The 16,273-nt window shown below is 30.0% G+C and overlaps 1 protein-coding gene across 1 annotated transcript in view; it reads left to right on the top strand.

Annotated features, from left to right (window-relative positions):
• The first annotated feature begins 2,712 nt into the window (after positions 1 to 2,712).
• Positions 2,713 to 16,273, top strand: part of LOC128987060 (uncharacterized) — a 135,938-nt gene continuing 122,377 nt past the window's right edge. Inside the window, exon 1 of the mRNA XM_054407732.1 lies at positions 2,713 to 2,933. Coding sequence (XP_054263707.1) covers positions 2,882 to 2,933 — 52 coding nt within the window. The 5' untranslated portion in view covers positions 2,713 to 2,881. The remainder of the gene's footprint in view (positions 2,934 to 16,273) is intronic.

Below are 16,273 nucleotides of genomic sequence, written 5' to 3'. Positions count from 1 at the left end.
ATTTATCTTTAATGGAAGACAATGTGACATTTTAAAATGCCAACCCACAGCCAGCTTCAGTTTGGATTGAAGTTCTGTTATATTGATTTGTCTCAGAGGAAAATTGTTAAAGACCCTTTTTCAACTTGTGTAGCTCTTGCGAAAACATTAAATGTCATGTAAACTTTACAGTCCTTGTTTCCAGCTCTTAGTTAACAAGTTTCAATATACTTTTTACAATTTTAATGTCGTATGATCTTGACTCAGTTTTTTTGTAATAATTCATACGTTCATGACCCTTCAATACAACATTTCAATATGAATAACATAAATAAGTTTTATCATATTAAATAATTTTTATTTTTATTCAGAATAAAGGGTTCTTCTTTACTTTTTGTATTTAAGGCAATGTGAAGTAAAAACAATTCCTGATTATGCTTTTGATGAAAAAGGTTACCACCTTTAGTTTAATTTAATGGAATCATACCTACTCATCGTTACAAACGTAATGAATCACTTTGGAACTCAATATATGGGGTGTGTGTATATTGTATGTCCATTTTTTTCTTTATAACCGTCCACTGTCATTCATGGTGGCACTGCTAAAGGTTCTTGCTTTGCACTAAAAAGACTATTCTCACTTCGATATAGACCCAGAGCTCGGTCCCATGATCTTTTAAAGTTCCAATGTGAGGGTCTTAAAAGTATATATTGATAGGTTTACATGGCAACATTCAGGAAACTCACAATGTTACATTTGCATTTGCGAACGAAAAATGCACCACACAGCTAAATGAAACATAGAAAAATAATAAATTGTGCAACGACGTGGTAGGTTTAAAATATTCTATCCAAAAGAACACAAAAATATTGACACAGATGAAAATGTGTTGTTTAACCAATCATCCACAACAATGCTTTTAAAACAGGTGTATTTGTGAAAATTAAATATACTTTTTGTGTCTGTGGCGATGCGAATATAACAGGATGATGCTGGGGAACTGGACCGTTTAGCCTGGGACTGCCACATATGATGGTTAGAATAAACCAGGTGTGGTTCATACGTACATTGTTTGTGCAGTATTTAATATTTGGGAAACGATTGATATTCAAGTGAAAAAATGTACTGTGCAAAATATCAAATTTTACAAAAACATAGACGCATTTAATTAAAGTAGTGGATTTATCATCAATCAAATATTTGTTTTAATAACAGCTCTTTAAACCCATAACGTTAAACAATAGATACTAACGGTATACTAACAACTATCAGCAGCTACGTTTTCAAGGGGATAGTGATGAATTGATTCAATAACTGCTACTGTAAATACAAATGTTCAAATTAAGAGGTTTTTTTATAATTGAAAATATGAACACTCGTTTTAATTAATATTGGTTATTGAGTTTATAAAATTTAAAATTGTTTTAAATTCTTATAACCATTCTGTGGCCTTTGTCAGGTATTTAAAACGATTAAAATAAAAATCTTATTTAACTTATCCTAAAATTATGAATTAATGTGTAAGTAATCGGTGAACAGTACTTTATTTTGCATGAACTGTGCATGCATGTTTATGAACTTTGTTTAAACGGAAAACTTTCATCAACTTTCTCCTTTTTTAACAAACTAAGAATATGCAATTTTTTTACTAATATTTGCATACATGATTTCATATCTGACCTTGAGATAGAAGTAATATTTTACCTAAACCTTTCGTGAATTATTAAAAGTTTTATTACTCATATTCAGGTTTGTTACTGTATGTTTTTTACCATACTAGTTGCCAAGATAGCAAAAGTGCACAAACATGTCACCCTTATGAAGATAGATTATTTTACGTTGCTTTTACATAGATAAAATTAAATTTCATTGTATTCTCAGTTATGTTAGGCAGTTGGAAGCCACACAGTCTTAAAATCCATTTTAGCAATGTCGTAGATTGGCGTCCTGGTTCTTATTACTAAATGTATTAGTACAGTTTATTCTTATTTTGTTCCGGTTCATCCCTTGCTTTGCTACGCTCCCCCAATGAGGAATATTCATATTTATGGATACCATTGAGGACGATGATAACGCACGTTGAGGTGTCTCATTGCACCAAGTTACAGTTTCCTTATAAAGGATGAAAAGGCAAAGGTAAGTCCAAGGAGGCCAACAACCTCTTTATAAAACAAATTAATCGGTCGGAAAAAGTGTTGTTCTTGTTCTCCCATCAAACCTAAGTAGGCATACACAGGATTTTCTATTAAATAATTGATGTAATGAAAAACAAGTTTCTTGAAAAACAAGCACCAGTTACAACACAATTATATTGAGCAAACAAGTTTTGATTAATTTGTGTTAAACAGATATTATAAATATTCCTACTAAACAGCATCTGTAAAAATGCATTTGACATAAATAAATAATTTGAAACTATCTTATTTATATATGCAAAGAGTACAGCATACTTTGCAAACTTCTTTCCGCAAAGGATTGTTTTTTTTTTATTTATCACGCCATTTCAACCTCAGGAACGCTCAGTGTTTACGCAGTCGGTGTAAAACCGCAAGTTACACTAAACCGTGTTGATCTCGGTTGTTTGTCTGGGGGTGGTGAGGACTCCCGAACATTTCCGAACGAGCTCGAGTAAGCCCGAGGATTTCCGAAAACAGCCGAAATCTGACAACTGTTGAATATGTCAACTCAAACAAGGATCGCTCAGTATTGCGCGGCGAGCTGTCACCGCAGGACATAAAGTTCTCCTTCGGGACCCCAGGACATCGTTCCCGAGAACCCCCTTACAATATCATCTCTAAGGACTCGCAGTTTTGCTCTTAGACTTCACGATGATGATGCGAAGGCTGATGTTTTACGAAAGTGTTAACGTTGTGTGATTGGCTTCAACTTCTCGGTGCCAGGATGTCCCTTCAACTTTGGACAACTCTGCTGGCTCTAAACTTCTTACAAAAAGGTAAATAGTTTGATAATAACTTAAATTTGTGCTTTGTTGGCATATTTATTAAATGGTTCGGTTTCACTGTTACGTAGTAGTGATAATTTATTTCATCACGTTCAATAATTAATGTGAAAAGCTTTTAGAATAACCATCAAAACATTGAGATTAAAGTTTTAACTTAAGAGAATATCTGAGAGACTTAAAAGATAAAGAGTAGTTCTTAAGATTTTAGACGAAAACCTTATAATCTGTATTAGAGAAAATCGGTCTACAGACTAAAAGGTTAAATTTAGACGACATCAGTAAAAAATTAGAGATATAGTTTTACAAATTATTTCAGCCGTTATAGTGAAATGCAATTTTATGACAAAAGACTTTTTTTACTTACAACATACTGTCTGTTTTTATGTTATGAGTATGCATAATCAAATAATACCATACCTAAATAATATTAAATGTATATACGGTAGGTTATTATAAGAAAGCTGATTATTGTCAACTATATTTAAAAAAGTAAAGTTTTTACACTGTGTGTAATATTTAAGAACGCGTATTCATTAAAACTAGTTAATTTATAAGTTTGACTATAACTTCTATCTCTGACTATTTTATTCTGTATCCACTACTTGTATTAAACCTTTGACATGAATATTTGTTTGGTGTTTGTTTTTAACTATCAATTATCAATAAATACTTTTGAAAAATAATGTTATTGTAAAACGAAAGGACAAGTATAAAAGACAATCAATAGGCTACAAAAGATGTATTTAACAAAATTGGACAATGATATTAACAAATCATAAATATTATTAAAAACATATGTTATGTCAATTAATTAGAAAACTAAAGGCAGGCATAAACTATTACAGTCATAATTTAAAATGAGGAGGGTATATGTATAAGTAGGCCATACGTCTGGAATTGAATTGATCTTTCTAAGAATAAATCATTGATCAAATGGCATGATGCTGTAACAAGATTATATGGGTAATTATTGTAAACCGGGAAACACGTGGCTGGTTACGTCACTAATTTCCATCTCGTGATCTTTTTGATTCGTGTCGGTTTATCAATTATATTTGAAGGGATACGTTGTTCCTTTAAAAATATGTTTAAATAGTAAGATAATTTAAGGTACATTAGCATAATATTCCTTTACCATAGTAAGATCTAACGTTCTGCCAATCATAACTTCTTTCCTATGAGATACATTTTCAAAAAGTTGCTTCAAGAATTTTTTACATCAAATTTTGCTCCTAAGATTGTTTTCTTTGTTACTCAAACAATTTTAACGTTTTGGGCACTTTTTGAACCACGTTAAGTGTTGTTAAAAAATATTTAAGTTTAATTGTATCATTGGTACAATTATATGATGCCAATTTAATAATTATTATTTTACACAACTAAATACCTAATATACTTCTGAATTGCTAACTGCATTCTTTTGGTTTACCATCAAAACCCAGTGTAAAAAAGTGAACGGTACTTTAAGGCAGCTTTATTGTCATTAAAAAATAAATCAACATGCGTAGTATTGAACTAAAACTCATTATAACATTTTATGTTTATTTTAAAATATCTTCTTTCAGTGTAAGTTAGTAAAACTTTATTGGGGAGAGAGAATGTGGGACTTTGGTCCCCGAGGTCCTGGGTTCAAATCCCGCCAAATCCCCAATGGATTTTATAAGGATTTTCAAGATTTTATCTAAGTGATAATCCCGTAATGCATGGGTCTAGCCTGAAGTAATGTAAAAACAGCCCCAGGCATGTGCCTAATGAAAACCTTTAATTTGCTACATACAAAGCTATGCTTACATTTAGGATGTTCCTCTATAATAGCGGGCACCCAAAATTGCAAATTTATGAAATCTTTCAACGGCTGCAATTTTTTACTCAAGTGTCCATTTGAGTTCAGGTTTTCAGCGTTTTGAGTCAGGGTTTATATCAGTAACAAATCCCTCTAATTTAATGTGCATATCTACACAACCTGCTCACCTTGAAGATCTTCTTCTGACTCTAACTATCGTTCTAAGGAGGCAGCGTATCACCGAATAATGCTTACAAATAAAAATTATTGTTATGCCCAGTGGCTTTATACCATGTTTTGTAGCTCTATCCTAGTTATTTATTGAAATATTAAGCTATCCCGGGAAGATTTTTTTTTCAAACCTTAGTAACTCCGTAACTATTTAGCCTACTTTTACAAGTCGTAGAAGAGGACTATTCTTAATTTGAATTATTCAACATAAATCAATTTTGTATATAATGAATTTTGAGCTCATTGCATGGCTTAAAAATAAATAAACAAATAAACTACAACTTTTTCAACTTAAACCCCCCTTTCTCCAAACCTGACTCTCAAAGTGGATGTAACATTTTCCCAAACAATACGGGGACTGTATTAAATATTTTGAAGTGCAAAAGTTAGCTTTCACATTGGATGTTAAACATTGGAACATGGAACATGGAACATTGGACCTTAACTTCAACATCCAATGTGAAAGCTAACTTTTGCACTTCAAAATATTTAATATAGTATTAATATAGTATTAATTATTAATTTAATTAACAAATTAGAACGTTGCAGTACTAATTTTTGAATTAAATTTGTAAAAGCAATTTAAAATCAAAGCTACTTAAATTTGTTCTGATTTTCAGTTATCGTAACGAAAACATCTCTCTTCATCATCTCTTGAAACGTTACTTAGCTACGTTACCTTAACTAAGTCAAACTCTCCTAACTAATATAACATTGTTTGGCAGTAAAGTTGGTGTAAGCAAGCCACAAAGCTCTAACTTGATCGATAGCTTGTTGAGCAGAATTTTAAGTTTATACAAACTACAATAAAAGCTTTGCTTACATCCGTTTGATGAAACGTAAAGCGATTTATTAAGATCAATTAATGCAGCTCTGAGTAATTCAAACCTATCAATCATAGATAGAAACCACACAGCAATATTTACATAATGTTTTTATGTTTCAGAGTATAATTTTCATTATCATCAGCAAATTAATATGAGTATTTTATCAGAAGAACATAACATGACAATTTAAATTCTAAATCAGACGCAATTCATTATTATAGACACAAAATTTGCAAAAGAATAATTATAATAATTTATTTTGGGTGTGTGCCAGGAATGAAACCCACCATTCTTGTGTTCTAAGAGGTAGGACATCAAACTACCCGAATAAATTTTTTTATAATTAACACCTCATTATACATACATACATACATAGTCGATTGCAATAATATCTGTTAAATAATAAAACATCTAACTCAACAACCAAGGAGAATCAATCATTCTATTACCTAGTCAATGCATTTTGCTATTTTATTCTGTGTATTTACGTAAACAATGAACACAACGATTTTAATTTCTCACCCAATGTTAATTTTATAATTACATTCAAAAAAAGCTCTTAATTCTCTCTTCTTAATTCGTTGTCTGGATATTATCATATACTTCGTACGGATACAGATTTGTACACATCCAACCGATCTTTAAGAACTAAAAACTTTTACAATCATGTGTAAAACAATATTTGTATTTATAAAAGCGCGGTCACGCAAATCAAACAACACCCTGTAGTTAATGAACCACATTCAAAAGGTTTACAGCTGGAAACATTTCATGATTAAACTAAAGTGAGATTTATATGTAAATGAATCCGATGCTATAATCAAACCTGGTTTTAATTAAAACTGATTAAAATTTTTATTAAATTTTGGGTTGCGTTTGCTGTAAAATTATTCTATTTCCATTATTAAGGATAAATTGTCTCATACCGTTTATAATTAATTTATAGAAACTATGAGATGATTTTACAAATCTCAATGAATACATTGATTGTAAATATAGTAGTACTTCCTTGTAAAGTTTTGTTTATAGAATTACAATTTTTAATTCAATGCTAACTTGGGATTCTTTGCGCAAAAATGTTTATATAAAATGCCAGGCGAACGTTAATAAATACCAATTTTGTATCTATGATGCCCACTTTAAGTAACTCAAATCTGTAAGTGTTATTTTAAATAGCATACCTAACATATAATTGCAAAATTATTTAAACAATATAGATCGTAACAGGTGTCAAGGTTCAACGTGCATAGACAAAATATGCAAGTTTAGTTTCACTCTTGTACTTTTCTAAACCTTTTGGAACGTTTTTGTAATCATTACAAACTAAGGTCTTTTTGATATTAGGATGAAAACAATTTGAATGTTTATGGGAGTTTAGCAATCATTTATAGTTTCAGCCTGTAAAGAATTGTGACATGATTGGTAAATGGTGTAGTAAAAATAATATCCAAATAACAATGCCAATATTTGAAAAGCTGATAGAGCCTGTTGATAATTTCTCTTAAGACAAGACTATCATATTTTCTGCTTATGGTCCAGAAAACAAAATGACAACACGAACAAAATGATAATTGTTTTAATGAAACAATCAACTCCGTGTATTCCGTTGAATTTTTAGTAGGGAAATTTCTTGGAATAAACTCCAGGTAATTAGAGTCTTATGTTTTGCCAATAAGCTCCAAGCATGTTTTACTGTTTCCCATAATGTAAACGCCTTTTATAGCCGCACTTAAAGATAACCCCTGAACCAAACAGATGCTAGACTGTAATTGCTTTCTTCCTTCATAACGATAAGCAAACTGAAATAGTTAAGTATATTTTATGTGTCAAAAGTTATTAAAATACTAGTATTAAAAATGTATAAATTGTTCTGTAGTAGTTTGGAAAAACATAATACTTGACTTTCTTAAGGCTTACACTTATTACATAATTATTAGCTTTATGAAGTTACATGTAAAAATATGTGAAGACGCGTTTTTCGCTAAAATTGGAAGACATTTAGGACTTTTTAAACATAAACTATTTATGTGGGAGATATTTCCGTTTTGGTAAATCAACAATACAAAGCCTCATTGAAAAATAAAACGATAATAATTTCTTAATATCATTTTGCACAACTTAAAGTTGTATATAATAGCATTTTAAAATATACAATATACTTGTTTCAGCGCTTGTAATATGTTTTACAATGTTGCCATCTTCAGACCAACTAAAACATCAAGATATTTCATTGTTGCATAATGTATTATTATGTTGTATAAAATGTATGTACGTATATTTAAATGAACGACACATATTAACCGGTGGTTAAGTATTATTTTATAAGATAACCCACGCAAACAAATGTTTATTGGACAACTAAACATAGGTCCATTTAAGATAACAGCAATTATTAAATACCAGTAAATGCTGTTGTTTTTGTAATTCAACTAAATATTTACGTTGCCCATGTCTTCATTAATAAACATGTTTTCAGTTCAAAATTTAAATATATATTAAATATAGCTATCTATAAAGTAATACAGCATTTTAAATTTTTACTTAATATATGAGGGTTATCCTACATTGAATGTATGCTATCTTAAATAGCTTCATTAATAATTAAGGGTACAGCAGATTATCAATAACACTGAATTCGTATTTCTCCTAAGAATATGCACAACGTAAAATAAAATTCACCTAACAGAGAAAATGTACAAGAAGATGTAGGATAGATAATTAGTACGTTTGTAACTAAGTCACACTCGGGTGTAGGCTGAGGACATAACTCTGTATTAGCCGCTGCCTATACGAGAATCCTGGAGTTAATCCTACATCTCTACTTCCCAGGGGTGTAATGATGGAAATGTAGTCTAACCATTTGGTAGTGCTTATAGTTTGCTGTATCCAAACATGTACTTAATAAGCCTTAGTTAAACATAAGGTAAAAATAACAGTGGTTTTAACTGTTGAAACATTTTGACTTCAAGTAAAGAAAGTACACATACAAGGCTAGTTTAATTTTAGGTTACGAGGATCTTAAAACAAGATTTTAGTTGTTTCATAATTTAAACTGTATTTAAAATTCATTATAACTCGTCGGACCATTAGAGGGTTCCCTTAAATTAATCATATTTTACGGAAAATCCAAGAGGGTCTTTTTATCAATGGTCTAGTTATACTCGCTTATTAACATGCATTTCATGAGCTTATATGATTCATGCACATTAAACATATTAATAAAACTTGAAGGTTAAATTTGCCACCAAAAGACGTGAATCTTACGAAGTATGGTTTTCCAATAACCGTCAAGTATCGGTTTGCCGTTAAATATAATGTCATGTTTTGTGCCCTTTGTTAGACATCCCGTTGGCGAAATTTGTTTTGTCATATAAAAAAATATTGTAATTTAAAGTAAGCCTCATTGTTCTTATTATTCAGGAATATCGCTTGACAATTGTGTTAATAATGGTAAATTAACAATCGTGAATAATATAGGAAGTAGGCGAAGAACTTAATGGTAAAAGATAAAAATATAAGAGTATTTTAGTAATAAAATATTGTATAAAAAAGAGTAGACTAATTCGAGGTAAATTTTATATGTCAAGTAGAATTTTACAAGTTGACTTAATAAATTAATTATTCATTTTATTTATTTATCATACCGTTTTTTTTTTATTCACTACCTATATTTATCAAAACACTATAATAATAAAATAGCTTGTTAGTTATAGCAGGTTACGGACTACGGTTAAACACTTTGGGTTGTATTTTCTTTTACAAAAAAATCATTTTTAAAATATGTATTGTTGAAATTTTAAATTCTGAAAGGCTATTTGATCCATCAAAAATTGTATTTACCTCTTTTGCACTAATATTGAAAAGGATTTTCATATTATAAATTTTTCTGTAATATATTTTGTAGTAGAATTATAATAATTGATTTTGGAACGGAGTACAATGGCGTTAGATATAGCGTACAATTTGTAATTTGTTATTTTAAAAGGTTTTACATTTTAATGGGTCACTAGTTTACGTATGTAACTAGTTAACAAGATTTCAAAGGAGTCTTCAACGTTTCATCACTACAGCTATGCCTGACCATAATGAATACAGGGTGCACCACTAGAAGATTGCTTCATATTAACACAATGTTTGACGTTTTAGTAATCAAACAATCCTGAAGTTTGGGAAATCACAAGAGTAGATAGTAATATTAACATTAGGTTGTTTGAATTAACGTTTTTTTTCATGTATTGTTTGTAAAAGTACTATCCAAATATAAAATTTATATTCTGTTAGTATTAATATTAAGTTTTAAGCGATACAAATTGAATTAGAACACGAGTTTGTTTAAATAGAATGGACGGGTATGTGAAGACAAATATTTTTGGATCCGATAATCGGTTAGAGCGTGGATCTTCTGTTCTTGAGTCACATATCTTAAATCTGAATCCTAACAATTACTAGTGGTTTGATAATAAAAACATTTGTCGAAGTAGGGCCTACCTTAAACTGTAGCTACATATATATTATTTCCTATTCCGATATTAAAATTGCAATTGTCTTTAATCTACGATTTTTAGAAGGTTGTCTTTAATCTAAGATTTAAAGAAGGGATTATTCAAGTTTGGTTACTATGGACATCTTCAGAGTTTGGGAAAACTATCGATTAAAATCCAGAACATTAATATTTCTAGACAGTTTCAATTATTCTGAAGGGGTTTCGTGACACAAAAATAAATATCCATGCAGAAATAAATGAAAAACATATTTTGACCATATAAAAAATTCGTAAATACAAAATAATGATTTAAAGTAATAGAATGGACTATTTAATTAATGCAATTTAACTGCTTATAAAATATGTAGTTTTGTTGGTGAATGATTTTGTCAAGAAAACTTTTATGTTTATACCTATTTGCTTACATGTGCGAATTGAAAAAAAATTTCAATCAATTTAAGAATAGGGGAGCGAATGAATAATTTCCTGTATTCTTTTAGGAAATCTTATATAACCTTTGAAAACAGTGAAAGACTTCAATAAACTTTCTAATACGCTCGTACAAGAGTTACCTCTGACGCTTATTACTTGGGAAACCAAATGTTGACTTTGCGATGTAGTTTAGCGGGACAAAGTTTTTGGGGTTTTCTTGGTTGTTTCTTGATATCATTAGACATTGTGACAGTCCGAATTTCCAAGAAATTTTCTTATTAAAAGTTGCATGACACAGTAAATACAGTAAATATTAATACTGGTATAGCAAAAGGCGTATTTTAACACTATTCGATACATTGACAGAACTCCTGTAAGGTTCTATTAGAGAACGTAAATGGTTCTGCAGCTGTGGTTGATCTAGACTTTAAGATACTTTGGCCATCATCAGGATAGGAGATAGAGTAAATTTAAATGCTGCTCCTGCCTTTTTATTATTTGTAGCTTAAGTTCTTTGTCCAATGACGTTCTTTATAGGTTCCGATGGAATCTGAGATAAATATTATTGTTGTTTGAATCTGACTACACATTTTATTTTTAATCTCAATCATTTACTGCATGTACTTTTACATATCTCCAGTACCTTTGAGTTTTTTCATACTAAGTATTTCAACATTATTTACGAACCATCGAACGTAGAAATTGTTGCAATCCGTCTGCAGACCCGACTATCTTTAATGTCACTTTATCTTCAAATAGTGTATTCAGCTTTGTACCCCATGAATAATTAATTTAACAAATATATCTAATCCAATTTGAGGTCGTTGGCTTAAAACAATTGACTAGCAACATTTTCGTCCAAAACAATAATTTGTTTGATTAACTTTTAGCTTAATGATTAAATTTAAAAACTTTAATTCGTGTTAACACCACCATTAGTTTTCTTATAGAATACAACATGTCTTCTATTCATTAAAAGTCCTATAGGAGGTACCGAAAAGTTTACAAGATGAACGTTGGATTTTATCCAAACCAAAGTGTGGAAAGCATAAATGTAAGGCTACAGTATATAGATGGTCTTAAACAGCGTGCATAGAGCCAAACTACCTCTATTGGCTGAGGACATAACTCTGTATTAGCCGCTGCCTATACGAGACTCGTGGAGTTAATTCTACATCTTTCCCTCCCAGGGGTGTAATACGAAACTGTTTTAGCGCTTAATGTGATAACTGTGAATACATTTACATGGTTGTAAAACTACGGAATATTTTTGAAGCATAACAGTTTTGGTACTACAATAAATCTCATGGAAACTGTATGAAGTTTATTTAGCTTTTTATTGGTTGCTGTAATTAGATACATTAAAAAGTGTAGTGGGAGTGCTACACTCAATGCTTTCCATTTTTAGGAGGTATGGCTTCTTATTCTTGTGCAAGGAGACGAAAATAAGAGTCTAAATACTTGTCTTGGCTAATGCCTGTGATCTCACTAATCTCTAATTCAATCCTTTGCTAGAGATGTAAGAGCATGATTAAAGATCCCACAAAACCATATTAATACGTGTATAGTTCCATGCAAGCTTTATACATGTATAGGGATCATTTATCAGTCGAAATAATGAGCTATGAAGAAGTAATGTGATCTGATTTTAATTTTAATTCTGCTTAACGAATCTTCTGTTATTAAATAAATAAAAAAATAATAACGGATTGATTGTATTCAAATATTTCATTGTATTAGAATATTTTGTAGTAAAGTTTAAAATCTCTTAGGACCTAAATTATATTTTTTAACAGAAAATTTGTTAATTAAAACATTTTATTTGAAGCATCTACATTAACATAACTTTAATTGATCCATACATATATTTGTCCAAAATAAAGTTAATAGCTTAGATTCTCCTATTATAGTACCTAATGTTAAAAATTATAAATAAGTTGCTGGAAATATATATATTGAATGAGGTTAAGCTCTTCTCATATTTGTTACTGAAAGTCTTGAATATATTCTTATTTATGGTTTCCCGATAGATTCCAAGTATCGGTTCGCAGTTTACCTTTAATGTGACGCCATTTTGTGTCACATGTCCGTGATATACTAGGGAATCCAAAGTATTACTAAATATGTCTTTAAGAATTTCGTAAATAGACAAGGTTAGGGATTTGAAAACTTTAAAGAAATAATTGAACTTATTAATTACATCGTAATAGTTGGTATCGTGAAGATATCAATTCAACAAAAACTAAATCAGTATATATCCGGAGTATATCTACTGTATAATCAATACTTATGAACGTTTTTATACTATACTTCATAGGTTTCAATCAGTTTGTAGGTAAAAATAAAGACAATTATAAAAGCTTTAAGATATTAGATCAATCTAAACAGTTATTTGTTTTGTTGGTAAGGGGTGGAATTCTAAGTCAAATTATATAATGTATAGAGTATGTAAGTGTAGTGTTTTCCAGATCTAAATCCTATCCATGGGTTATTTCTGTACAAGTTCCAGTAGATTCCAATAAATTTGTGTTACGTGATGGAATAAAATACAGTCATACATCATTTTGATAGTTACGTGAAAAATAAAACAATTCAATTTAGAGACCGGTCTTAATGATAAACAAGTTTTTTGCATCATGCAAACATTACATACTAGGTGTAAAGGTAACATTACTACCTAATGCACCACCCGTAGGTGTAGTATGATCAGAGCCGGTGCATTACTCCAGATTACTACACGTTTACACAGCGATGTTTCTGATAATCCAGTAATGCTTTAACCCTCATGACTCCACTATACTTGATTATAAAATAAACTAGCTTGATAGTGGGGTTGTATAAAACTATTTGTACGCTAATATTCTAAATGAATAGGCGACTTATCGTTCCGAAATTATATTTCTTGATAGTTGGGAAAGTATTTAGGACACGTTAACAGTATACAAATATACAATAGTCTTCTTCGATGAACCTACTTGAGTTAAGGGTTCTAACGAAATCATGATATTTAAAGGTTTTTTAATACAATGTCACATTCATACTACCGGATAGTAAATAACTAACTGAGTATTTTAGGTGAGTAAGATAATTAAATCTGGCAAACTGTAACGGTACATATGTAACAATTTAATATGTTCACTAGTGATTATCCTAATGACATTACATTTGTTGAAAAGTTAACTTCCAACAGATGTAAATATTAATACAATAACTAACAATGAATTATAGTCTTAAAAACTTCACAATAGTTTAATCAAATTGTCTTTTTATGCCTTCTCAAATTTGTAGGTTAACGCAGCCATTACCTTCGTTGAATATCGGTGCAGCTTTCCTCAATAAAGTGTTTGAGCAAAATTTACTACTGACAGCTATTGACTTTGAAAACTGAATTCGCTTCTGATCAACGGCCTACTGAAGCAAACTTTACTGGATTGTACGTTTCTAAGCTGATCTTAGTTTGAAAATCGTTTATAACCATTTGTACTTCGTCACATTTTTCAGATTAACATTTATTTCAACAAACGTAAGTATGTTTTGAATGTACAGTAATTCATATAACATTTCAGTTGCATGTAGTAGGGTATTAAAAAGGCACAACTTTGAAAGCAATTTACTCCGAGCACTAAAAAATACATTTACATCGGAAACAAATGATTGGTAAAGATGCAGGAGATAAAATGTGATCAATTTAAAACGACTCACTGCGTTCTGGAAATACCTTTACTTAAATATACGAACAGAAGATTTTACAATGCATTAGTTGCCAAGCCTAACAGTTTCACAAACGTGTCTGTGAATTTCATTATGAATGTTTTGTCATATGTAGGCCTGTAAGGTAGTGGTAAATTAAATCGATGAAGTATTTTTGTGCTTTCAAATATATATGTCACTATATATTTAAAATCTAATTGTAATATATTCCAAAAATATTTAAACTGTATTCCTAATATATCATTCATTTAATTTCATTCATGACAATAGAACGACCTGTATGTTCTAATGTAATCAATTTAAGCTCTTTATCTACATACAGCACGAGAGATGTACAAAAAGGTAAGATTCTTATCCTAGAGAACGCAAAGAACTTCCTCTACAACTTCCATACGATAAATTATGGAATTTATATAGAGAAGTGCCTAAGATATTTTGAACAATTCCTCATTTGGTGGTAAAATACTTAACATAAGAATTTTAACTACTGTAGGCATAAAATTTGTTCAATGTCTGCATAAAAGCTTAGTCATTATAAAAAAAACCACACATAAAAAATAAAATGATTTATTTTAAGTATACTTCCAGCTAAAGGATTTTATACAAAAGCAGGTTTAATATAAAAACCAATGTAAACAAATTAACAAAAGTGTTTTTGGGATGTTTTTGTTTTAATATCATACGAAAATGTATTTTAATTTGTTTAATTTAATACACGATTTATTAGATTTTACCGTGTTTGTAGTTGTCTCGTCAAAAGAATAAGGCCATTAACTACATAAGTATGTACTTTTATCTTACTTTTTGCAAATTAGAGTAATGTTTTTAGTGGCAAAACGTCATACCTGTTATTTCTGTTTATTAAATTTTACTGTGTTGTCTTTGTAATTGTTTTGTCAAATGAAGATAAGTCCATCAACTACGTAAGAATGCTCTTTTATCTTACTATTTTGCAATACAACGTTATTATCAACTGTTGAAATTCGAGTTATTTATTGGTGGTAAAACATTTTTCCAAATATTTTAAAATTTAAATATAAAACCTAAATTAATACCTACAGAAAAGTCAGTTACTCGTCTATAATCTAGGTTCATTTGTTCTATTTTTTACCGGCTTGTTCTATTTGAATCCTAAAATAATTGCCTTGATAAAAAAAAAAAAAAAAAAAAAAAAAAAAAAAAAACATCACAAACATGAAAACACGATACTGTAGTATACTTTAAAACATTGGTGTACAAAGTAAGATTGCACTTTTACTTTTGTAAATATTGTTATAGGTTGGATAATCAATTGTTATCCATGCATATTGCCAGAAGTTATTTAGGAATACTGTATAGGTGAAATATTTATAATTACCATTTAGGGTTTAATTTGTTTGAAGATATTAAAGACATTGTGGTACGTGGTTAATTTAAACAGTTTACTCAAACCGAAAAATCAATTTATAAATAGGTTATTTTATCCGCATCACTGTTTATTGAAAAAGATCATAACTATAAAACATGGATTTCAAACGACCTCCATACGGTTTTTGAATGGGAGGAAAAAGCCTAGCTAGTACGAAACCACACAATAAGTGAACCCAAACAACAGTTTTATTTTTGGTTAAGTTAGATGTAATCTGTTTACGACCGCATGCGTTGGAGCGGTTTAATAAAAGTAACTAGGGACCTAGATTTTCTTGGGTGAAATTATTATTATATTTTAAGAGCAACCTTTGGTCAATTTAATTTGTCTAAATCTCCTTTTTCTGTCTAACTTTAGCAGTCTTTCCATTTTTTGCTGGCCAGATTTGAAGTTGCAATAGGCTACAACAATGATATGCTGTGGAGGAAGGTGCGTTCCTTCTCTTCAGATTGTATA

The sequence above is a fragment of the Macrosteles quadrilineatus genome, unplaced genomic scaffold (genome assembly GCF_028750875.1).
Source record: "Macrosteles quadrilineatus isolate MER2022 unplaced genomic scaffold, UCM_ALF_1.0 Scaffold_2__2_contigs__length_208266976, whole genome shotgun sequence".
NCBI lineage: Eukaryota > Metazoa > Arthropoda > Insecta > Hemiptera > Cicadellidae > Macrosteles > Macrosteles quadrilineatus.
The sequence above is the reverse complement of the archived record's forward strand: the minus strand, read 5'-3'. Positions and strand labels throughout refer to the sequence as shown.